This window comes from Vulpes lagopus, chromosome 11 (genome assembly GCF_018345385.1).
Source record: "Vulpes lagopus strain Blue_001 chromosome 11, ASM1834538v1, whole genome shotgun sequence".
NCBI classification, from domain to species: Eukaryota; Metazoa; Chordata; class Mammalia; order Carnivora; family Canidae; genus Vulpes; species Vulpes lagopus.
The window spans coordinates 29,247,093-29,271,737 of NC_054834.1; the positions used below are offsets into that span (position 1 = coordinate 29,247,093).

At 46.0% G+C, this 24,645-nt stretch overlaps 1 protein-coding gene across 2 annotated transcripts; it reads left to right on the top strand.

The window, feature by feature from the left end:
• The first annotated feature begins 1,288 nt into the window (after positions 1–1,288).
• Positions 1,289–23,436, top strand: HSD17B7 (hydroxysteroid 17-beta dehydrogenase 7). Of its 2 annotated transcripts, none has more exons than XM_041773210.1 (9): positions 1,289–1,388; positions 2,815–3,018; positions 6,346–6,438; positions 7,827–7,941; positions 12,034–12,228; positions 15,161–15,265; positions 16,001–16,057; positions 19,876–19,974; positions 22,747–23,436. In XM_041773210.1, exons 1-9 carry the CDS (start codon positions 1,354–1,356, stop codon positions 22,846–22,848), a joined length of 1,005 nt encoding a protein of 334 aa, XP_041629144.1. In that variant the 5' UTR covers positions 1,289–1,353; the 3' UTR covers positions 22,849–23,436. The 2 variants fall into 2 exon arrangements, with proteins under 2 accessions (XP_041629144.1, XP_041629143.1); XM_041773209.1 differs by lacking the exon at positions 22,747–23,436 and adding an exon at positions 21,211–21,745.
• Positions 23,437–24,645: the final 1,209 nt, after the last annotated feature.

The window sequence follows — 24,645 nt, forward strand, 5'->3', positions numbered from 1 at the left end:
GAGGAGAAGCATGAGCCCAGGTGGTTAGTTGAATGTTGACATGACCCTGAACGGGCCTGCCAGTATCCACAGCAGCTGTTTTTGAATCTATGTAGTCAGATCTTATCTTCTGGAGAAGTTTGGTTCTTTACTCCTTAAGGCCAGTGGTCTGCAGATTTCAAGGAAAGTAGGTTAGTTCTGCTGCAGACCAAGGGACTTAGGTCAGCAAGCAGGGAGTGCGTGAGTAGAAGCAAGTTGGAGTGCTGTTACAATATCAAATTAATCAAGACCTCTATGAGTTCAGAAGCCAGTATAAATGCTATCAGTCTCCCGTTGCTCAGGGCGCATTGCTGGACATAAATAATTGAAACTCTGAAAGAGGCCATGAAGTAGATTAAAGTGTGTTCCCTAGAGTCGGGCACATGGTGCGTGGAGTTCAGGACACATACAGAAACCTGGAATAGGCCTTAGAAATGTCAATAGCAGTTTGGCTGAAGATCCTTTTACATGTTGAATCTAGTAATAATAATAATAATTAAAAAATGGGGCTTGTGCTTTGCATCCTTCCCTTTTTATTTCATTTTTCTAATAATCCATTGCTACTATATTTTCCAAAAGTACCCATCTGGGATGGCTTGGAAAACCATAAAGGGCCCTTTACCACAGAGTTTGAGAAACACTGAAGTAGGAGCTTCCAGTACAGCGCCCATAATGTCCTATGAAGTTCTTGGACACTCTGATTCATGCCATGTTCCAATTTTTGAAAATTGGTAAATTCATGCGTGATTCTACAGACACGTTTTACTGAAATCCATGTTCATTTTTCCAAAGGCGATTTTTTTTTTTTTTAAGAGAAAGAGCAGGTCTGGGGTCACCAGAAGCCGGCCCGCAAAACGCTACAGCTCCCGAGTTTCTAGAGCCGCAGTTCCAAAAAAGGAGTGGAAAACAAGGTCGACAATACCCAAACCTTTCGTTCCTAGGCCCAAGCCCTTCCCCCAGGCCGAGGCGTTTGCAGGCGGAGACGCCCCGCGCGCCCCCGAGCCCCGCGCCCGCCGCAGGGAGCACCTGGACCGCGAGCCGCAGGTGCGGGAGGGGCGGCGCCCGGGGACACCTGCGCCCTCGGGTCGGACTCTCCGGATTGGCCCGGGCGCGGCCCCGCCCCTCGGCCTAGGTCACCCCATGCCGGCCCCGGCCCCCGGAGCGCAGCGCGGGCCGCGATTGGAGGGCCCAGCGCGGAGGCCGTGACGTCAGGGACCAGGCGGGCTCTGATTGGGCGGCGGCGGCATCGTGGGCGTGGCCTCGGCGGGCGCCGGCCTCCGCTGCCCGGCAGGGAGGCGGCGACGGCGGCGGCGACGGCGGCGGCGGCGGGAGGCCATGCGGAAGGTGGTGTTGGTCACCGGGGCCAGCAGGTGAGGCGCCCTCGGTGATCGGGGGCCCCAGGGGGCGGGGGTGTCGTTGCAAACAGCACGAAGCAGACCCCGCGACACATCTTAGTGACCCTCCGGGCCGCCTGGGTGGCCCAGGCCGTCACCCCGGGGTCCCGGGATCGAGTCCCGCATGGGGCTCCCTGCATGGAGCCTGCTTCTCCCTCTGTGTCCCTGCCTCTCTCTCTCTCTGTGTCTCTCATGCATAAATAAATAAAATCATAAAAAATAAAAATCACCCTCCACCTGATAAGACGTGGGAAGAGTGCAAATAACCCCTGCTGCCACTTCCTAATTGTTCCAGGGCTGCCCCTGTGGACTCAGCCTCTTCTGTGAAGATCACGGGCAGGATGACACCCATCAAACCATTCTGTTTGCAGGCCTGTTGCAGGGGGAGGTCTTGGGGGATTAAGGCAGAGAGGATGGGTCAAATGTCATCCCATCAGATGTGCCCTAGCCACACCCCCCTTAGCTGAGCCAGCGGTGCAGGTGTCTGTGAGTGTCCTCCCCTGGGTGCCCTGAACCCCCCACCTGGTGCTGCAGGAGCCCAGGGCCTGGAGCCAACTCAGAACTGTTTTGGTGTGTTTCTTTGTTTTGCGGATTTCGTGATGGATGCCATTGGATGTTCATCGTAAAGACCCACTCTGCTCAGGGAGGAGGAATAAACGTGCATGTATTTGATGCTCTGCTGAGAGGGCCCTGGCTTGGGGTGCAGCCCTGCCCAGCTGGTCTGCCTGGTGCCCTCAATCCCCATGCACTTGCAGATGCCGTTCCTGAAGTGGTTCATCTGTCTTTGACCTGTGCCCTGTGCGCCCCCCCTTCCCAGGCGCCCATCTCCTGTTTCCTCTCTTTACCTGCTGCTTAATCAGTGGAGTCTTCAATTAGAAAGTGGCAGCAGGGGTTATTTGTCCTTACTGAGGGGGACCTGCCTCCTGCTGTTTAGGTAAAGAGCCATCTGTTCCTTCCTGGGAATGGCTCTTGCTCTTGCTCAGGATGGTGGCAACAGGTAGTAGAGCCCCTGCCCTTGAGCAACCCAGCAAACAGCCACCACGATGTTCTGTTCAGCTCTCGCTGGTGACGGACTGAATCACTCTCCCGAGTGTCCTAACAGGCATAAAATGAAAAGCGCCGGCTGGGTGCCCGCTGATGAAAAGACAGCTCTGCGCGCAGTGCACTTTTTGCAAAATGAGAGAAACACAAACTGGACAGCATCCTGAGCACGTGACTGACTATTCAAGTTGGGGTGGGGGGGTTGTCCCTTCTTTTAAAAAAACCTTTGAGTCTTTTTTCTCTGCCTGGGCCCTGCACTGGAGCCCACGTTGGCGGAGGTAGTTTTCCGAACCAGAGAGCAATGCCTCCGTTTGGCACTGTCGGCATTAATGCGTGTTCTGTGTCTGAACTGTCCTGTCAGTGGCGTGGGCCTCGCGCTCTGCAAGCGGCTGCTGGAGGAGGACGACGAGCTGCACGTGTGTTTGGCATGCAGGAACATGAGCAAAGCGGAAGCTGTCAGCGCTGATCTGCTGGCTTCTCACCCCGCCGCCGAGGTCAGCATCGTGCAGGTGGATGTCAGCAACCTGAAGTCGGTCATCCGGGCCTCCAGCGAGCTCAAGCAAAGGTAACACCTCTGGTTAGTGGCTTTTCTCGCCCATGATCGCATGACACAGCAGTGGACAAGATCAGAAAGAGGAAAGCCTGAAAAGAAACAGGTGCAGTGTGAGAAGTTGTGTTCTAGAGTGACCTGTGGTGTCTCGGTAGCACATTTTCACGCCTAGTCCTAGTCATGCTTATTTCATGAGGATTAATTTGAGTGCACCTTGATGTATGGCTAGTTGTGTGGACATTATGGTAACTCCTTTCTGAATATGGTTTTCGCATCTTTCCTCCATGTACAACTTTGCTAAGTAGGTTGGGCAGGTGCCTGAGAAGGTTGTAGGACGGGATATTGAATGGGTTGGACTTAGAACCCCCATTGGTACCCCATTTCTTCAGAGATTCCCCCCCCCACAGGCCTGTAAAGATGTGTTTGCATATGCGTGGTAATCGGTGTGTAATAGGCATTTGAGAAATACTTGGCATCTGAAGGAATAGAGTCTTTGGATGTCTAACTCCCTAGAGAGTGTACACAGAATTGCATATAGGTGCCCAATGCATTTTTTTTCTGGGGAAAGAGGGCATAGTTTGTTGTTTTGTTTTTTGTTTTTTGTTTTTTGTTTTTTTTTTAATTCTAGGGAGAATTTATGATCCAAAAAGCTCAAGAGCCCCGCACTAGTCCATACTCAGCCCCAAAGGTATGCAGAATAATTAATTTTCAAACATTTTTGTTATTGAAGTCCTTAAGAAACAAGAACTGCTTTATTTTCTTGGACAGTAAAGTGAGGTTCAGTGAAAACAAGGGAGGCCTTTTTTGTAAAGGCATTTTCCTAAAGAATACAACTTCGTGTTTCATGTACGGGGGCTGCTAGCCCATTTGCATTTTTCTGTTCCAAATGTACAAGTTATAGAGCAAAGGTGGGGCTTGTTTTCTTCACTCCACTCTTCTAGTTTCAGCCTTAGCCTCTTGTGAAATGTCATTTCTCCTAGAATTTTCTGCCACATTATCTTTCTACAGAACTAAGGAGATTTTCTAGGTTTGATGTCTCCTACTCTTCCACAAATATGAGTTCCCGAGTCTGTGAAGCTGCACAGTAAATGTCCTTACTGAGGTAAAAACCCGAGAGTCAGGACAGAAGTCTTGAGCTCATATCAGGTTTCAGGCATTCCTTTGCCCAAACCTTCTCAGCCAGCTGGCTTTCTGTTTTGTATAGATTTAGTTATATTTCCTCATTTAGCAGAAAAGAACCTTCATCCTCAGTTAGGAATAGCCCATTCCAGGCCAACAGACACAGGAAGAAATGGTCAACATCACTCAGTATCAGGAAAGTACAAATCAGAACCATGATGAGAAACCACCTCACACCCATCAGAATGGCTAAAATGAACAAGTCAGGAGAACAGATGTTGGCAAGGATGTGGAGGAAGGGGAACCCTCTTACACTGCTGGTGGGGATGCAGCCACTCTGGAAAACAGCGTGGAGGTTCCTTAAAGAGTTGAAAGTAGGGCTACCCTGCGACCCAGCAATTACACTACTAGGAATTTACCCCAAAGGTACAAATGTAGTGACCCGAAGGGACACCTGCACCCCAGTTCTCATAGCAGCAATGCCCACAGTAGCCAAACTATGGAAAGAGCCCAGATGTCCATCGACAGATGAGTGGATGAAGAAAAGGTGGTATGTATACAAGGGAATATTACTCAGCCGTCAGAAAGAATGAAATCTTGTCATTTGCCATAATATGGATGGAACTAGAGGGTTCATGCTAAGTGAAATAAGTCAGTCAAAGACAATTCACTGGTATGTGGAATTTAAGAAACAAAACATGAACACAGGGGAAGGGAAGGAAAAATAAAATAGGATGAAAACAGAGAGGGAGATAAACCATAAGAGACTCTTAACTCTAGGAAACAAACTGAGGGTGGCTGGAAGGGAAGTGGGTGAGGGGATGGGGTCACTGGGTGACAGGCACTAAGGAGGGCATGTGATAGGATGAGCCCTGGGTGCTATATATAACTGATGAATCACTAAATTCTACTCCTGAAGCTAATAATACACTATATGTTAACTAAATGAATTTAAAGAAAAAAATAGATGGGCCCGCATGACTTCATGGCGCTTACATGGATGGCCCAGTAGTACACATCAGCATTTTATTTTTTATTTTTAATTTTTTAAATTTTTTAAAAAGTCTCTCATTTTACTTATTTATTTAGATTTTATTTATTTATTCATGAAACATACAGAGAGAGAGAGAGGCAGAGACACAGGCAGAGGGAGAAGCAGGCTGTATGCAGGGAGCCTGTTGCGGGACCCGATCCCGGGTCTCCAGGATCACGCCCTGGGCTGAAGGCAGGCGCTAAACCTCTGAGTCACCCAGGGATCCCCCACATCAGCATTTTAAACAGAAAGTTTAGTAACTAGAGTCATTTGGCTGTTAATTACTTATAGGATGATCAAGAGATGTTTGCGTGCAGTCTGCATTGGTAACGTGGATGTATTTTAAGGTAACTGTGGCCCGTACGGTCTTGGGCGTTGCAGAAGAGGGCACGGAGACAGTGTAATGTGTAGAATTGTAGGAGATCTTGTGAATATTCACGGTGCCTGTATCACGAGGGCAGGCTTGGCCCTAGAGGAATACGCTACATTAAGGCTTATGGAGGTTTAAAAACGAAAAAGCTCTCACAAGTCCGCACATCACTGTTCTCTCCGTGACAGGTGTCCTGTAGGGAGCTTTCCAGGAGCGCCTTCCCCCATTCAGCGTCTGTCATGTCATTGTCTTCCTGTGAGCTTTCTTCATTTTGTGATTCCCGAGCACCTGGCCCTGAAGAGTGGAGGGTTTCCACTTGGCTCTGTTGCCTTAGTAGATACGTTGACACTCAGCCTCCAGCATTGATGGATCAGTTTGGGCGATCACGAATATTACATATATTTTACTTATCCTAGGAAAGATGTGAATCTTAAGAAAAAAGTAGAAGACATCCTAAGACCAGAAAGAGAGTGGGTTTAATGGACAGAGGGTTACGTAATTAGGTGTGCAGTGTCAATTGGGAGGACAAAGCTGGAAGGAGTATCCATCTGAGTAGACGTAACTTCAAAGCCCATTATAGCTCCCCAAATTGTTTGAAGCCACTGTAAAAAAAAAAAAAAAGAATACTCAAATATTTACTGTTTACTATGGCTGGAGAAACCCTGTTGAGAAAAGCGGTGTCAGCGGATGTGCCATGCGTCCCCTTCAGCTGGCTGTGGCCACTATTTGGGTGCAGAGAGCATTTTTCCATCCATTGTAGGGCTTCTTTATTCCAGTTGCTCTAGAGAAAAAGAACAATCTGGTCTTGTTTTCCTCACAGGTTTCAGAGATTAGACTACGTCTATCTGAACGCTGGGATCATGCCCAATCCACAGCTGAATATCAAAGCACTTTTCTGTGGCCTCTTTTCAAGGTAATGTCCATTTTCTAGATGAACTGAGTGGGAGGAGTCAGGTTCGGGTTTTTTTTTTTTTTTTGCCTGGTTTTGCCCTCGGTAGGTTAAGTTGGGGGCTGAGGGCCGGGTGAGAAGAATAAGGACGGGAAGTGTTGCAGCCACGTCATGAAGGAAGAGCACCCATCTTTTGTGGAGAATGCTGCACGTCCTGGGCCTTAGGGTGCTCCAGGTCTCTGGGACATTCCAGGTGGCTCGATGCTGCAGAGGGTCCATTTTTGATCTGCCTGGATGTGCCTCGTAGCAGGGTCATGTCGGGATTCGGCAGAGCTGTCCTGAGATTGTCCAGGGTTGTCAGTACCCGGGACGGCTGCTTTGGAAGCGTCCCCTGGAGCTGTGGCAGGTGCTCTGGCCCGTAGGCTGGTAAATGCGCCGAAGGAAAGGCCTCCCTGGGAGAGTCTCAGTACGTGGTAGCACAGACGTGCTACCGAAAGGTCTGGCCACGACCCACAGTAAGAACTGAATCTAGGGGCGCCTCGGGCTCCATCGGCTGGGCGTCGGCCTTCAGCTCAGGTCATGATCCCGGGGTCCTGGGATGGAGCCCCACATCCAGCGCTCTGCTTGGCACGGAGCCTGCTTCTCCCTCCCCCTCTGCCTCTCCCCCTGCCTCCGCGTTTCTCTCTCTGCCAAATAAATAAAATCTTTAAAAATAAAAGAACTAAAAAAAATAAAAAAAAAAAAAATAAAAAAAATAAAAGAACTAAATATTTTTCTGTGACTTAGTAAACTTACAGGTAGATATTCTCACTCTTCCTGCATGCTCCTTCCTACGTTGCTACTTTTGTTTTACTTCTCTTCCATCACACACACACACACACACACACACACACACACACACACACCCAGGTCTTGACCTACTAATTTGATCTCACAGCAAATCACCGTGTTAATCCACTTGGTGCTTTAAGAATTCCTAGTAAAAAAAACCAACCTGTGTAGCTTTGGCAGTTACCCAACAGCTTGTGCAGGGGAAGACTTTTGCTCCTTGGCATGGCTCTTATTCCCCCAGAGAGGTTCATCTGCGACATGACGTGGAAAAAAGTGAGAAGAGTTTCAGCAGCAGTTTTTTGGAGCCAGGGTCCTATTGGTAGTCTGACTTCTAACGTGAATACTTCTCTGAATCGGGGCTAGGGTGGCAGGGCGGGTGGGGGGTAGGAGGGGAAGGAAGCATTTTTGCATCGTATTTATAGATTCACAATAACACAATCTGAGAAATGGGTATTTTTATTCTTGATATTATAGGATCAAGGAAAATGTAGTTTGGGGGCAGGGGAAAGCAGCAGGGACTATTTTTCAGTATCTTCAATTAAAGAAGCTTTTCAAAGGCATGCAATTGTCTTCTGTTTCAGAAAAGTGATTCATATGTTCTCCACAGCTGAAGGACTGCTGACCCAGGAAGACAAAGTCACTGCCGATGGCCTCCAGGAGGTCTTTGAAACCAACGTCTTTGGCCACTTTATTCTGGTAAAGAGACTTGGGGCCCAATTCACTCACTTTAGTGCTCTAACCCTAAAGGCTTGTGTGGCCTCATCTTGGGCCTGTTTGCTCAGCTCGTTAGCTTATGGCTAACGTTGGATGCTTGAGTATTTGAATTGAGTGATCCCTGCACTCTATGAAAACATTGCTTCGCTAAAGCAGTGTATCGATGTATATGTTTTTTTCTGTTTTTTTTTTTTTTTTTTCTTTTGACATCAACTCTAGAGGGCAGAGACAGAGTGAGAAGGAAACATAAGCGCCTTCAGAAACAGCGTGCAGAACTGTGAGAAAGTACGGGTCCTGCTCTGAACGGCCTTTGAAACTGGGCTGGCTGCCAGATAGGATGGGGTGGTGGGCAAGCCATTGTTAAACAGCAAATTCGTAATTAGTCTTTTATTATTATGTTGGTTTCTGATGCTTCGGCGTCGGTACCGTGTGTTACAGTTCCAGGCGTACAGGTACACGTAAACAAGAGCTGCGTAGTTTGTCTGGCTTGTTCCGTGTTCTTGCCTCACGTGTAACCCAGAGGACAGCTTTAATACCTAGATTAAGTAATGCCCGGCTTTGTTGCTGGTTGCCTAGAATTGCTCGGTGTTGGAGGATCAGCTCCTGTTGCCGGGTTGGCCTGCACAGAACCCACATTTCTGACACCTCTGTCTTCACCAGCACTCTTCTCCACTGTCAGCTTAATTTCCCTTAACGTTGGAACTCTTTGAGTACTTGCTCGTATTTAGAGTAAATGAAGATAGAGGCAGACGTTGGAATATTATGGATCCATGAGAAGAAATGAGGTAAACGTTTTGCACTTATGTGCGATGGCCTCTCGTGTTTTTTTTTATTTTTTTTATTTTTTTTATTTTATTGATATATTCATGAGAGACAGAGAGAGAGAGGCAGAGAGAGAGAGGCAGAGGGAGAGGGAGAAGCAGGTTCCATGCAGGGAGCCTGATGTGGGACTCAATCTGGGGACCATAGGATCATGCCCTGAGCCGAAGGCAGATGCTCAACCGCTGAGCCACCCAGGTTCCTGGCCTCTCGCATTTTATCATGAAGAAGGAATGGCAGGGTGCAGCATGCATAGTGTGATCTCATTTGTAGAAATAAAAGAAGATACATGTTTACATAGAGTATATGAGTATATAAACGTACATAACATTTCTAGAATGATACGGATGAAATTGGGAGCACTGGTTGCCTTGAACTGGGGTGCCAGTTCATGGGGGGGGAGCTTCATGTTTCATTCTATAACCTTTCATACTATTGATTTAACATGATACGATGTCACTTTTTCAATGACAAAAGTTAATTAAAATGTAAAGTCAGAATGGGATTCAGTTCTTGCCTTTCTTTATACCTTTACACAGATCCATTATCTACTGTTTCCTTTATCTTTTTAATATAAAACTCGTTCTTTGCCTTCTCTTTGAATTATTAAATTAGTTGGTAATAAAAGAAGATAATTATTACTAGTCTGTTAATTTTATGATAAATCTAGTGTCTAAAAATTAATGTTCAGGAGATCAGGTATTTGGGTCATCTGGGTTGGGGGAATGGCAGTGGTGGCCATGGGGACAATGGTCACAGGTGTCCCGATGATGTGACCTGTCCCTGTGTATCCTGGTATCAGTGGGGATATCGGCAAGGGTTTTTTTTTTTTTTTTAAGATTTTATTTATTTATTCATGAGAGACACAGAGAGAGAAAGAGGGAAGCAGAGACACAGGCAGAGGGAGAAGCAGGCTCCATGCAGGGAGCCCGATATGGGACTCGATCCTGGGACTCCAGGATCACGCCCTGGGCTAAAGGCAGACACTTAACCACTGAGCCACCCAGGTGTCTCTCGGCAAGGGTTTAGGAAGTGATTTATCAAGTAAAATAATCAGAAGGCGTAGAGCACTTCCCACTCTCTTCAGGTTCGATTTAACAATCTTACCACTTCTCCTGGAATACAAACTAGCATTCTGGGTTCCAGTGTAAATGCGTTGTGCAAATGGATCATCCATCCCCAGTTTGATTATAGGTGATGTAATCAAACCTTTAGGGTTGTTACAAAGAGTGGAGGTAATTTCTCTGGAGTCCCGAGCACAGTGTAGTATTACCGTCCAGGAACCAGTGAAACTGATTTCATCCTGACTGCATTTGACTTATCTGTTCATTGCAAATGGGGCACGCATCTGGAAGCCTTTCTAGGTTTTTCTCTAATACGGTTTTTGTTATAGAATAGTTTTAGATTTGCAGATTCGTTGCAGAGCTAGTGCAGAGTTCCTATGGCCCACCCCCTGCTGCCCGGCCCAGTTTTCTCTGCTACTAACCTCTTACATTATTGGGATACATTTGTCACAATCTGAGAACCAATTGTGATGCCTTATTATTAACCAAAACTCCAAACTTGATCCAGATTTCTTCAGTTTTGCTTAATGTCCTTTGTCACGTCCAGGATCCCCTCTTGGGTACCACAGTACATGTAGTGGCTGTCTCCTTGGGCTCCCCTTGGTTGTGACAGTTTCTCAGATTTCCTTGTTTTTGATGACCTTGACAGTTTTTCGAGGGTCCCTGCTGAGGTATGCTGTAGGCTCTGCCTCAGTCGGGATTTGTCCGAGGTTTTCCTCGTGGTTAGACTTGAGTACTGTGTCTGCGGAAGGAGGACCACAGAGGTGAAGTCCCATTCTCATCACATCGCATCAAGGGCATCATCAGCTGTCGCTGTGACTTGTGGGTATTGATGTTCTCTTTGATCATCCGACTCGAGGGAGTGTTTGTCAGGTTTTTTTTTTTTTTTTTTTTTTTTTGGTCAGGTTTTTCATTATAAAGTCTCTTTTTTTTTGGTTTTCTCTCCCTTTCCATATTGCATTCTCTGGAGGAGACTTCCTATGTGTAGCTCGTACTGAAGGGTTTGTGTTTGACACCCCGAAGGTTTCATTAGCTACATGAATTGTTTGGAATTTTTCTGCAAAAGAGATTGTCTGTTCTCCATCTGATGCTCCATTCAGTCATTTCTTGGTCAAGTATACCTCAGTAACGCTGCAAAAATCACTTATCATATTCCCATGGGCTTGTGGATATGTATTTTCTACTTGGAGCTGGAAATACTACTTTATTGGGGCACCTGCATGGCTCAGTGGTTGTGGACAGAGTCTGCCTTTGGCTCAGGTCGCCATCCCAGGGTTCTGGAATTGAGTCTCATGTGGGACTCCCTGCATGGAGCCTGCTTCTCCCTCTGCCTGTGTCTCTGCCTCTCTCTGTGTGTCTCTCACAAATAAATAAACAAAATCTTTAAAAAAAAAAAAAGGATGATGCAATACTAGTTATTTCCCCCAGTTATTTGAGTTTGGGCCATTGAGGGCTCTTTCTGTTGGATCCTGCATCTCTCTGGTATAGCCTCATCCGCATGGTTTTCTTTTTGAGCATGTTCTTTCTGGCATTACAAGATGGTTCAGCCTCATCAGATTTATTTCCTAGAATCAGCCATTTCCCTAAGGAGATCTGGTGCCACTTTTTTTTTAGATTTATTTATTTTAGAGAGAGACAGAGAGCTTGAGCAGGAGGAGGAAGAGAGGGAGAGGGAGAGAATCCTCAAGCAGACTCTCCGCTGCTGTGGAGCCTGACGTGGGGCTCCATCTCAGGACCCTGAGATCATGACCTGAGCTGAAATCAAGAGTTGGATGCTCAACCAACTGAGCCACCAGGTGTCCCAAAATCTGGTTCTTCTTATTGGACAATGGTATTAAAAACCAAGATCTGGGTGCTTGTTGCTATTGATGGATCAGTAGATTCTAGGCTAACAGAGCAGAGGGATAAACATGCAGGGGCATCCATGTATATGTAAGTGCCTATAAATATCTTTATATGCATCCATCTTTATGAAGCTAAACATCAGTCCAGATGTCTGTAACTCTTACTCGTCTCACATGGGTCGTTCCAGCCTCCTCTCACACGTCCAGAGTAGCCCCGTCAGTGATGACATACCGGTTCGCTTCCAGGCTACATTGACAATGGTTTCACAGCTGATACCTGTACTCCTCCAGTAGATTTTGATCTATTTTTTGTTGTTGTTCCTTTTTTTTTCTTTTATCTCATTCAGATTCAGGAACTGGAACCTCTCCTCTGTCACAGGGACAGTCCCTCCCAGCTCATCTGGACATCGTCTCGCAATGCAAGGAAATCTAATTTCCACCTTGAGGACATCCAGCACAGCAGAGGCCAGGAGCCTTACAGCTCCTCCAAATATGCAGTTGACCTGCTGAGTGTGGCGCTGAACCGGAACTTCAACCCACGGGTGAGGCCTGTCCCGGTGATGGGAATGGCAGGGCAGTGGTTTCCCAGCTATGGTTGACTTCCTAGTAACGGGGTTGGCTTTCCATGAACTGTCGTCATTTAGAAGACGCAGTATCGTTTCTCAAGCAGGATTGCTCTGAGGACAAGATAAGACGTGAATAAGATTGGGAGTTGGTGTGCCTAAAAGTTTTGGGGCAGAGATAATTAGCTCCTGACCTTTTAGGTACGTGAGGTTTCGTTTGCCCTTCTGTACCTCTTCACGAGCTATAATTTATGAACAGAACGACATTATTGACGATGGCAGTACTTACTGGGTCTGAGATACTGTACTCCTTCCCTGTGTACGTCACTCAGTGCCCCTCCTGTCACAGCGAGGCTAGGCCTGAGTGTTCCCAGTTTCATGTGAGGACACCAGAGTCGGGTGACATGAGGTACCCAGAGGTCACACAGCTGGTTAGTGGTCAAGCTCAGACTTGAGCCCGGGCTGTCTGACTGTCAGACGTTTCCCACTAAGCTGTGCCATGTCCTAGTGTTTATCACGTCAGGCGCTAGAGGACCGTCAGGAGTAGCCAAGCCTCCTGGGTAGTGGTGATCTTTGGTGAGACTCCACAGCCCTGTCTCTGTGCAGACTCCAACTTTTGGGACTGTTTCTATGGAGAAGGTGGCCTTTGGCAGTTATGTGGGCTCCCCGTGGCCCCTGGGGTCTGGAGCTTACAGTAGCTGCCTTGGATGCCTCTCCCTGCTCAGGTCCAAAACCTTAACTGAAAATCTCTAGTTTTTCTCGGGGCATTTTCCTTGGTTTGCTTTGACTCTGCTGTTTGAGGGTGGGACTGGGGAGAAATTTAATCCTGCTAATACTTACAGAATGCTTACCATCTTCAGGGCATCGGGCCAGGCTTGGGGTTGGGGAGAAAGGAGAAATAAAAAGATGACTGAGAAGCTGTCTGCTGTTGTGGGACCTTCTCTGGTGATGCTTTGGACACAGTCACAATCCTGGCGTATCCGGGAATGGATGCCCTATCAGATCAGAACGAAATCTCCTGGAAACATGCCTCTTAGAAAGGAGGGTGGTCTAAGAGTAGAAGCTGAGAGTATCTCCCAGAACTGGATTTGAATCCTTAGACAAATTGTATCTTCTCCCAACGCCTCAGGTTCCTCATCTGAAAAATAGGGATGAAACTAGTGCCCGTCTCACAGGTCTGTTGGGAGGGTTGAATGAGGGGGGTGGTGTGGAGCACTCCCAGGAGCTAGAGGTCTCAGAATGTGTGTGCGTGTGTGTGTGATGTGATTGTACATGTGCTGTCTGTATGTGTGTAGGCGTCATGTGTGTATGGAAGGCATGTGGGCTGTGCATGAGTGTGCATGAGCTTGTGTGTGTTTTTGTCGGCTATCATCAGCATCATCATTATTATTACTGTCATTGTTATTATTTGAGTTCAGTGTGTTTGTCCAGTTGTTAGCTTCCTTCTGAGGTTTCTTGAGATATTTAAAAAGTTGTCACAACTGCTTGTTCTCTGGAAGCTTCCTTGTGGGCACAAGGTCAGAGTGGATTAGCTTCTCTTTTTATAAAATGCTTTGGGACTTTACTCAAGTTTTGTTGTCAAGTAAGCTTCGGAATTTCATCTTTTACAAGAAGGGAGATTTAGCAAACGGTGCTGTCTCCTAAAATCTGTGTGATTGGTTTTCAGCCCACAGCTTTTCCTCCTTGGCTCTTAGGAAGAGAGACTTAAAAGTAGTAGAAATAAGAGTTAAAATAGTCAATAGCTACGTAAGGTAAAATGTAGTAAAAATTGGGGCACACCTGGGTGGCTCAGTGGTTGAGCATCTGCCTTCGGCCCAGGGTGTGATCCTGGGGTACTGGGATCGAGTCCCACGTCGGGCTCCTTGCATGGAGCCTGCTTCTCCCTCTGCCTGTGTCTCTGCCTCTTTCTCTCTGTGTCTCTCATGAATAAATAAAATCTTTAAAAAAAAAAAAAAAAGAAAAAGTGAAAATTTAACTAAATCAACTAGTACAACAAATCCCAGTGTTCCAAGAATTAGTAAAGCCCATACAGGGCCCTTCCTGGTGACACACGCTCTGTGGTAGTTGGGTCCTCTTTCTAGGGCAGATCTTTCTAAAATGACAAGTCCTGGGCCAAGGACCCGATGTAGAGCTCTTCAGTTGGGGTGGGGGTCCTTGTGGAACCACATGCAGCCCTTCATTCACCTCTCCTGTCAGGAGCTCCAACCTCAAGCTACAGCGTGGGTCTAATGAACTGCAGGGAGACAGACACAGACTTTAGGTCTAGCTGTCTGGTATTTACTAGATCAGAAACTTCTTGAAGGCAGAGACTGTACTGTATATGTATTTTTTTTTTTTTAAAGATTTATTTTAGAGAGAGAGCAGCGGGGAGAGGCAGAAGGAGAGAGAGAGAGAGTCTTAAGAAGACTCCCCGCTGAACACGGAGCCCAACGCAGGGCTTGATCTCCTGACCCTGAGATCGTGACCTGAGCCGAAACCAGGAGCTTGGATGCTCAACTGCCTGCCACCCAGATGCCCCCATATATGTCCTTTTTTTTTTTTTTTTTCTTAAGTGCTTACTATGATTCATAAACCGTTCTTAAATTAAGCCAATACATGGGAAACTCCAGTGACCGGATCCTACTTTTCTCATCCAGCTTCAAGCTTGGTCATTCTGTGTACTGTGAATTTCTTGAGAACAGAGATCTTGTCTTACTAATTTTTGCATCCTCAGCGCTTCTCATAGTGAGTCCTCCGTGCGTGACTCTCTCACTGAGTGGCTCGCGCAGCTTGGGGCAGCCCAGAGCATCCGTGCTTCGTGCCCTGGTGTCCTGGCTCATCTGCACACCCCCTTTACTCACACGTGTCCTGGTGGCCTGGCTCAGTACACACTGAGTTTGAGTCCTCTTCTCGGTCCTCTCCGTGCTGCCAGGGTCTGTACTCCAGCGTGGTGTGCCCGGGTACGATGGTGACCAACATGACCTACGGGATTCTCCCTCCCTTGGTGTGGACGCTACTGCTGCCAATCATATGGCTGGTGAGTGTGAATGCTCCGTTCTTGGTTTGCTTCCGCTCTTCCGCGTGTGGCCAACGTGACACACTTGAGGATTGGGAACGGATTTAAGAAATTGAACCAGAAGGTGGCAGAGTTTCATTTCATTTGAGGTTTTTGAAGTTCCTCAGTCTAGTCACCCCTGCTTCGCACTCCCTGGGGCCCCGCTGCCTCACCACCTGCACACCCGCTTCTCTTTACGGGGATGTGCCTTTGCTCATGCACCGTAGCTCCCGAGAGTACCAGGATGACATCGTTTTTAGAAGCCTGCATCAAGGGATATTAAACTGGGTGTCTCTGAGCTTTCAGAGTGGTCATATGCATTAAAAGTTCCCCAGAAGGGGATGGTTGAGCATGGTATGACCACAGAACCGTGTTTTTGCTCGTTTGTTAATGTTTTGAGTGTCTTGCAGGACCAGTGTTCCTCCAGCACACATTAGAAAATGCCGCTCGTAGGAGACATTTCTCTCTTGCAGAGCTCTGGAAAAAATTGTCCCTCCATTATGGCAGGTATAGGAAAAAGATGAGAAGGAAATATGCCTCCCTGTTAAAAATGGTTGGCTCGGAGCGACAGAGATTGTGAGATTTCTTTTTTAGACTTCTTTATTTTTTAGTACTTAAGAAATGTTCTATGACAAGAAATGAATGTCTTCTTTTAATGTCGCTTTTGTGACTGTTCTAAATCACCACAAAAAATGACTGTTCGTTTCTTTTCCTCAGCTTCGCTTTTTTGCAAATGCTTTCACTTTGACGCCGTACAATGGAACAGAAGCCCTGGTACGTTACTAGAGTTGCAGTTGCCTGTACGCTTGCCTAGGAGGTATAAATTTCAGTTCACCGGTAGTGGAAACCCTCTCAACAGAAAAGAGAAGCTCTGTGAATGATCAAGGTCCTGTTTTGGACTAAGGGGGACCATAAGGCTGAGTGTAGAGTATGAGGAGTCAAATTTCAAAGTGTAGTGTCTACCATAGCACTGGGGAGCATGGTTGTAGGGACAGCACTTCTGCAGAAGCAAGATCCATCAGCAGCTCAAGGGCAAAGTAGCGGAACACCACAGGGGCAGGCAAAGCAAGATGGTGCCTGGGCCAACAGTTCCCATGGAGAAGGTGCACCTTGCAGGCCAAGAGTACAGGTGACACCATCCAACTCCATTTCCTTTTATATGAAGATTCTCTTTCCTCTGTTTAAATATTAGAGAATCGAGTGTTAACTTATTTGAAAATCAGTGCACTTCCTTAAATCACACATGGCAAATGGATTACATGTGTTTCCCCATCAATGGCAGATATTACTCATTACACAAATGATGCCTTTGATGATTCGTCAACTCAAGGCCCCAAAGGCACCTTCTGCTAATGGATCAGAAATGTCCCTCAAGATGAAGCTCATTTGTCCCCTGTCATTGTAGAGCTTATACTTAGTAGATTCTTGAATCTTGGCTGAATTGAAATTAGCTAAGGAGGGGCAGCCCCCGTGGCGCAGCGGTTTGGCACCACCTGCAACTTGGGTGTGATCCTGGAGACCCGGGATCAAGTCCTGCATCGGGCTCCCTGCATGGAGCCTGCTTCTCCCTCTCCCTCTGCCTGTGTCTCTGCCTCTCTGTGTCTCTATGAATAAATAAATAAAAAATCTTTAAAAAAAATGAAATTAGCTAAGGAAAACACTGAGGGATTTGGTTCACACTCTTGTTTTGGTAAATGTTGCAGAAATAAATGCGTTTTGTTGTAAGAACACAGATTGTCAAGTACTTTTAAACCGATTTTAGTCACTGTATTTGTCAAAGCACTAGAAGTAGTATGTGATCCTTTAGTGATAATGAAAATCAAATGTGGAGGTCAAGTATATATTGAGTATCAGTGATACGAGGAATAGTTAGACAAAATCCCCAGGTACTAAGGAGCTTAGGGTCATATTTTGAAAAAAAAAGAAAAGAATGTAGGAGACAGGCAAGAAAATAAAACATTCTGTCATCAGGTGGTGAGTAGTTACACTGTTCAGAGAGGATGATCACAGGAAGCTGGGATGGTGGGAACAGGCTTTGCTTCACTAAGTAGGGCTTGATCTGGGCTCTGAAGGATGCATTGATCTGGATAGGACAGTATGACCTGTGTCACAATTTAAAATTTTGTGACTTTGCTGTAATTTTCTAAAATATGGATGGATGCCTCCGATTGTCAAGTAGTAATGGTTGTAGATGCTGGTGGATGTGGATGGATGAGGATTTGGGCCTAGTGCATGTGTCGTAAGAATCTCTGCAATCCTCATGGGAGTTTCATCTCCGTACGTGAGCTAACCTGGAGTGGCCGAAAGCCAGTGGTTCAGAGTGTGGGCTCTATAATTCTGCTGATTCTGTTCAAATCCCACTTCTCCAGGTTCTAGCTATGGGCCCGGGGGCACGTTTTTTTTTTTTGTTTGTTTGTTTTGTTTTTACTCATTTAAGCCTTTTATCATCTGTAAAACAGGAATTCTAGGCATAAACGAGAGGAAGCTTACTGTAAAGGATTCTTAATATTTCAGCATTCAAGATATTTAAGAAAACTCTCTTAATGAAAACAGTATAGTGTTGGCATATGACTTGGCCGATGAGGGAGTAGACTAGAAGGTTCGGGACAGGCCCGCGGAATGCAGGGATCTGGCAAATGATGGTGCCGGTATTCTAGATTAGTGGGGGAGAGGGCTTATCCGGCAAATGTTGCCAAAAAATAGAACAGGATCTTTTCTTCATCCCTCACACTCAAAATTCTAGATAAATTAAAAGATTTACACCCAAAAGTTAAAAAACATAATGACTAGAAGGAAATAGGGGAATATGTTTTAATAGTTTTAAGAGTGTGGGGGCTTAGCTACTCTTAGAACTGTAAGAAAAAAAGATGGAACTTTTTTTCAAGATTTTACTTATTTGAGAGAGAAAGGCAGCATGAGTGGCATGCAGTGGGTAGGGATAGAGGGAGAGGGAGAAGCAGACTCCCCACTTAGCAGGGAGCCTGACACAGGGCTCGATCCCAAAACCCTGAGGTCATGACTTGAGCTGAAGGCAGATGCTTGATTGAGCCACCCAGACACCCGTGAACTTTTCGATTAAATTAAAATAATCCCATTTCACGTGACCAAAATCCTCACTATAAATATGCTCCAAAGACTAACCAAATTGTGGAGGAAAAATAGCTGCCATTCGTATCATAGGAAAGGGCTAATTTTCATACTAACGAGTATGGAGGAGCTTCAGCAAATCAAGAGAAATGACCATCTGTTGGCACGGTGGGCAAAGGGTATGAAGAGAGTCTTTAAACCGTGTTAGTCATGGAGAAGGTGCTCTGTCTTACTCAGGCAAATCACAACTGTAACGAAAGATTGTTTTCCACCTCTGATTAGCAGCCACTAGAAAGTTCGGTATTGCACCCACCTGGCGGGGCCGTCAGGAGTGGACATGCCCCCGCACTGCTAAGGAAGGTGGACTGACGCAGCCTGTATCCAGGACTGTTTGGCAGGATCTTTCAAAATAATTCGCGCCCAGCCTCCTCACCCAGCGATTTCATCTTTGGTATTTATCTTATAGACGTACTCAGGTTCTATGAGCTGGTGTATTCATCCTTCGGTGCAGTGTGGCTTGTAATAGCATAGACTGGAAATAACATATACGTCCGTCACTTGGAAATTGATTTTTTTTTTAAAGATTTTATTTATTTATTCATGATAGACATAGAGAGAGAGAGAGGCAGAGACACAGGCAGAGGGAGAAGCAGGCTCCATGCCGGGAGCCCGATGTGGGACTAGATCCCGGGACTCCAGGATCGCACCCCGGACCAAAGGCAGGTGCCAAACCACTGAGCCACCCAGGGATCCCCTGGAAATTGATTTCATAAATGACGGTCCAGCCACGAGATGGAATACTGAGCTGCTTTAAAAAAGAACGGAGCAGCTCTCTACTGGTCTGAACATCTCTCGAAAGGCTTGTTGTTCAAGTGAAAGATGCCGAGTCTGGAATAGTATGTATGTTTTGCTTCCACTTGAGTTAAGAGAAAAGGCTATCTATGTTTTTAAGCAAATAGATTTTCTTTGGAAGAACCAAGCAAGAGTGCTTGGTTCCAGAGAGGGGTGGCTGGAAAATTTGGGAGGGTAGGGAGACTCACTTACTACCATGTACATCTTGTGAACGATGCACATGCTCGTGCTTATCTATTAAGAAAATGAAATATCTATTAAGAAAATGAAAATGAATAGTACAAGTTTTAACCTGTACTTCCTGTGGCATGGGCTGAGTATCAACCTTGAAAAAGCTATCTATACACGTGAACTTTAATTTGGAGATTAAGGGAAGAGACAGCTAAAATATGAAGCTTTTTTTTTTTTTTTTTTTTTTTTTTTTAGCTTTAAATAAATTTTCAAAGGATACTATTAAGCAAGTTGCCCTCCTGTCTTCCTTCGGATTATATTAGTGGTTCATGAGGACATCACAGCTGATGATACCCAGGAGAATTTTTAGAGTTTGTTTAGAGCTTGGTAAAATGCTGATTATAGATCCCCTCCACTCCCCCTGGCTTCACTCATCTTGGGCAGAAGAAGAAAAAAATCATTGACATCCTCTTCCTTTCTAGGTATGGCTTTTCCACCAAAAGCCGGAGTCTCTAAATCCTCTGACCAAATACCTGAGTGCCACCACTGGCTTTGGAAGCAATTATGTAGCGACCCAGAAGGTAAATGCATTTACACTGCTGCACGGAGGACGGACACTTGCTGCTCGGCTGCTGAACTGGTCCCCACGGCTTCCCTCTCTGGTCGCTGGTGTCCTGCTGACCTGCTTTCGTTCTCTGCTCTCTCCTGCTTCTGAGTCTTGCATGTCTTCTTCCGTCCACCTGAATGGCTCTTACCCTTCTTCTTCCTTTTATTTTCCTAAATATTTTATTTATGTGTTTTTTTGTGAGAGAGAGAGAGAGACAACAAGCATGAGCTGGGGGAAGGAAGCAGAGAGGGAGGGAGAAGCAGGCTCCCCGCTGAGCAGGGGGCCTGACGTGGGGCTCGATCCCAGGACCCTGGGATCATGACCTGAGCTGAAGGCAGACGCTCAACCGACAGAGCCACCCAGGTGCCCACCTTTCTTCTTTCAACTGATAGATTTCTGCTTATGCTTAAGACCTCAGCTTGTACCCCAGCTTCTGTGACCTGTTAGACCAGGTCAGGTGCCTCCATCACAGGCTTTCTTGGCATCTCGTACCTCTTCTGTGTAGTAGGATTCCTTCCACATCGGACTCCTGTGTCCAAATATAAGCTCTGTGAGGGGGAGGATTAAACCCCCTTCCCAAGCAGGTTGCCTCCCACGTGGTAGGTGCACAATAAACGCATTGCAAGGTGGATGGAATATAAAGTGTCTTTCTGAGGGAAGCTACCTTCCCCTCGAATGTTCAGTTCTGCTTGTGACGATTATTAGCTTTGATAGATTGGACTTTTCACAAGGCAGGGGATGAAGTACGGGGAAATAAAGCCCTTGATGCTGTGGATTTTAGCCTCTGGATAGTCTTCTAAAAACAAGTCAAACATGGAATTACATACAAGAAAAAGAAAATTTATTTTGAACTTATAAAACTGTTTTTGCTGTATTTTTGTCAGGAGTAGGGTTTATTTCAGCCTCCTGTTTTCCGCTGCCTAGTTTATGTGGGAGGCGTGGGCCTAAAATAAAACTAGATTGAGACAAATAATTTTTTTCTGCGATGTCAAATAATTGGCAGTGATCAGGTCTGTGTCAGTAGCTGAGGTCTGAAGGGAACCGTGCTCTTGCTTCCGCGGCGTCTCTTTACTAAAAATGAACCTGTGAACCTCCAGTGTTTTCCAAAATATGTTCTGTGGGATTCTGGTTCCTTGAGAAGATTTGCAAAAAGCTGTTTGTCGGCCAAGGAAGTTTGAGAAAAGCTTCATATTGTGTTCCCCGTTTGTAGAGACCTCCACTGAGCACACTCGCCCAGGGAAGACTCCGAGAAGGTGCCGGAGTTCACGTATGTGTGTCTGCAGTGTCCCATTCTGCCCTTTCTCACTTTTTCTCAACTATATGACTTTTTATTTTTTCCTTCACTTTTTATGTAGCACTTAATAAAATCCCAAAGAACACACCTTGGGCTACTCTGTTGTAAATTAATAAACTTCCCTTTAAGAAGGGCCTCAGAGTTTGTTTGAACAGACTGTTAATCTCAAGGGCATGACTTGTTTATCAATGGTGAGAAAACGCTTCATTTTACAAACCAAAATATTAGCATTTTATGGAAATGCGTTGAAAGTTTGCTTTAAAAACGTTGATCAATTTGGGGGGTTAGCTTTCTCCTCTGTTCAGAGGCAGGGTTGCATGAGATCACTCTTGCCTCTTCCAGTTCCCATATGGAAAACTCTGATGAGATTTATGTTGAATGTAAAAGTTACTTCCAAAATGTTAAAAAAGTTTTCATTTTTAGCCTGTCAGCTTTGTGCAGAAAGAGCCTCTGTGTTGACCTGAAAGGAGATGTTGCTTTATTTTATAGGGGCTGAAAGTTTGCTTTTACATAGAGTGTATCGATTAAAATTAAATTTTCTAGGGACGCCTAGGGGCTCGGTTGAGCGTCTACCTTTGGCTCAGGTCATGATCTCGGGGTCCCGGGATCGAGCCCCACATCGGGCTCGCTGCTCAGCAAAGAGCCTGCTTCTCCCTCTACCTCTGTTGCTCCCCCAGCTCATGCTCCTGTGCGTGCTCTCCTTCTGTCTAAAGTAAACAAATAAATAAAAATAAAATTGGGTTTTCTATGTGGGACAGAAGAGTGTTAACTAATAGATTAAACAGGATGGAAACTCAGGTCTCTCGCACGTAAAAGCAGTTTTGGAGAGAGGTAGCCTTGGGCGGGTTGGGCAGCTCCCCAGATTGTCAGGACCCAGGGTCCTTCAGCCACCCTCTGCCGTTCCTGGGGTATGACCCTCATTCTTACGGCTCAAGAGAGCCAGGGGAAGAAGGGGAAAGGGGGGTGCCGATGCCTTTACAGGAGATTTGTGGGCAATACCACCCACTTCCACTCAGCTCTCATGGCCAGGGCACAGCCGCGTGGCACCCAGCAGCTTCCGTGGAGCCTGGCAATGTAAGTGAGCTCTTACCTGGAGGCCAGTGAGCCTAGCTACAGCTGGGGTGCTTGATGGAAGAAGATGGACATTAGGTGGATGTCCGTTAAATTCCAAAAGCCCTTGGCTGGTGTCTCCTGTGACTGGATACACAAGAGTTAGGGGAGAAAGCAAAACCAGGTCTTTCACTCTTGCTGTGTAAGGGCAGCATCGGTAGGTTTGCTGAGGGTTGGAGCTTGGGACACGTCCTCAGAGTCAGGAACCCCAGCCCCGACCTACCAGCCCTGTTCTTTTTTTCCCCCGTTCTCTTATGTATGTCGAATGCCTTCCTTTTACGCAGATGCCATTCATATTATTTTTCCTTTTTGCTTATATCCCTATCTTTGCCTCTTTTCCAGATGGACCTAGATGAAGACACTGCTGAAAAATTTTACCAAAACTTACTGGAACTGGAAAAGCGTGTTAGGGTCACCATTCAAAAAACAGATAATCCGAGCTGACGATGATAGTGTCTGAAACATTGCACACCTGCTGTGCTTTCTGGGTTTCTGTGGAGTTGGATGATGTGCATTTGTGGTGGACAGTGAGCTATAATTGTCTCTTTTCCTTCCTGTCAGGATTATCTCTAGGATAACGGGTGCATCTGTATATATACAGGAGAAAAAGATCGATAAGTAAAATACGACTTAGGGGTTCTCCAGAATGGTGTCACATCAGAGTTGTGCTAGAGTCACCCAACCAAGTGTGTGCTTATTGGTTCTGACAACTGGAGCCCAAGCTCCACCTCAAGTAGGGGTGACCCAGGCACTCACTGGTCCTCCTTTTGGTCTGGCCCCTCTCTGAGTGGTAATCTGAGCTTTGTTCCTTTTTTTTATGGACAGTTTTCTTAGGTCTTATACCTTATTTCTTCCTCCACGGGGTGCTTCTAAAAATCCTCAGATTGTGGGGTGTCTGAATAACTCCGTTAGGCGTCTGACTCTTGATTTCCACTCAGGTCATGATCTCAGGGTTGGGATTGAGCCCCAAGTCAGGCTCTGTGCTCTGCACAGGGTCTACTTGGGATTCTCCCTCTCCCTCTCTCTCTTCCCCTCCCCCTGCTCACATGTACTCTCGCTCTCTGTCTTTCTCTCAGATAAATAAATAGAATCTTTAAAAATCCTGAGATTGGGGATCCCTGGGTGGCGCAGCGGTTTGGCGCCTGCCTTTGGCCCAGGGCGCGATCCTGGAGACCCGGGATCGAATCCCACGTCGGGCTCCCGGTGCATGGAGCCTGCTTCTCCCTCTGCTTCTCCCTCTGCTTCTCCCTCTGCCTGTGTCTCTGCCTCTCTCTCTCTGTGTGTGACTATCATAAAAAAAAAAAAAAAAAAAAAAAAAAAAAAAAATCCTGAGATTGTTAGACTCCTAACAGTCCTAATACAGATATCCATGTAGTTCATTGCAGGAACAGAAGAATATATATGTTTGGGATACTGGAATTTTTTCTTATTTTGAAAGTATCTTTCATTGATGTCGAGGTAGTCAGTGTTAATATTGGGCTTGGCCTTTAACACCATTTGCAGATGTGTTCATTGCTGACCAACCTGTTTTTCATGATTGTATTTTAATGTATGCAAGCTTGCAGGAAAAACTATTTACTCACATTGTTTCAAGGAAGTTTTCCAATCGAATAATTGTTGGCAGGATATCTGCTGGTATCAGTAGTGGTCGGAGAGGGTTAAGACTTAGTTTGTATGATATGAAGACAGGATGCTAAAATGCCTGGATATTTTTAACTCTAAATATAACCACTATGCCCAGAATATAAGAAAGTGGGCAAAATTTTGAACGATTTAATAAAAGTCAAAAGTTGCATAGAAATACAGTTTCTATACATATTCTGTATGAGTTTCTGGTTATAGTTTCTCTAATTTTGTTGCTAAAGATATTTTTAATAAAGTTGAGCATTCCGTATGTGCAAACGGGGGCTGAACGCTTCTGCACGCCCCCACCCCCAACTGTCTTTGAGAAGGAGTGGTGGGGTTGGGGAGCTGAGAGCAGCTCCGGTTGTGCTCTTGCGATCACTCACCCTGCAGGCTTGTGAGAAGCACTTTACTGTGAATCCCAGGCTTCTCCTCTGTAAAGTGGAGTCCTTCTCTTTCTGCTCCCAGGTGTGGAGGAACACTAAATGCAATAATACGTGTGAATGAATAAAGAGCATTTTTGAGAATGATGCCAACACGGTTTTTATTAGAGATGGATAAACCGGAATGTCATGGTTCAGGTGGCACAGCAGAAGGCGCTGAGTGACGACAGTTGTC

Bases quoted from the DNA above. Each gene is read 5' to 3' on its own strand.
- HSD17B7 (XM_041773209.1), top strand. From the start codon at position 1,354: ATGCGGAAGGTGGTGTTGGTCACCGGGGCCAGCAG. The intron at 12,229-15,160 runs GTGAGGCCTGTC...CCGTGCTGCCAG, and splicing joins ACCGGAACTTCAACCCACGG to GGTCTGTACTCCAGCGTGGT. The intron at 16,058-19,875 runs GTACGTTACTAG...CTTCCTTTCTAG, and splicing joins ACAATGGAACAGAAGCCCTG to GTATGGCTTTTCCACCAAAA.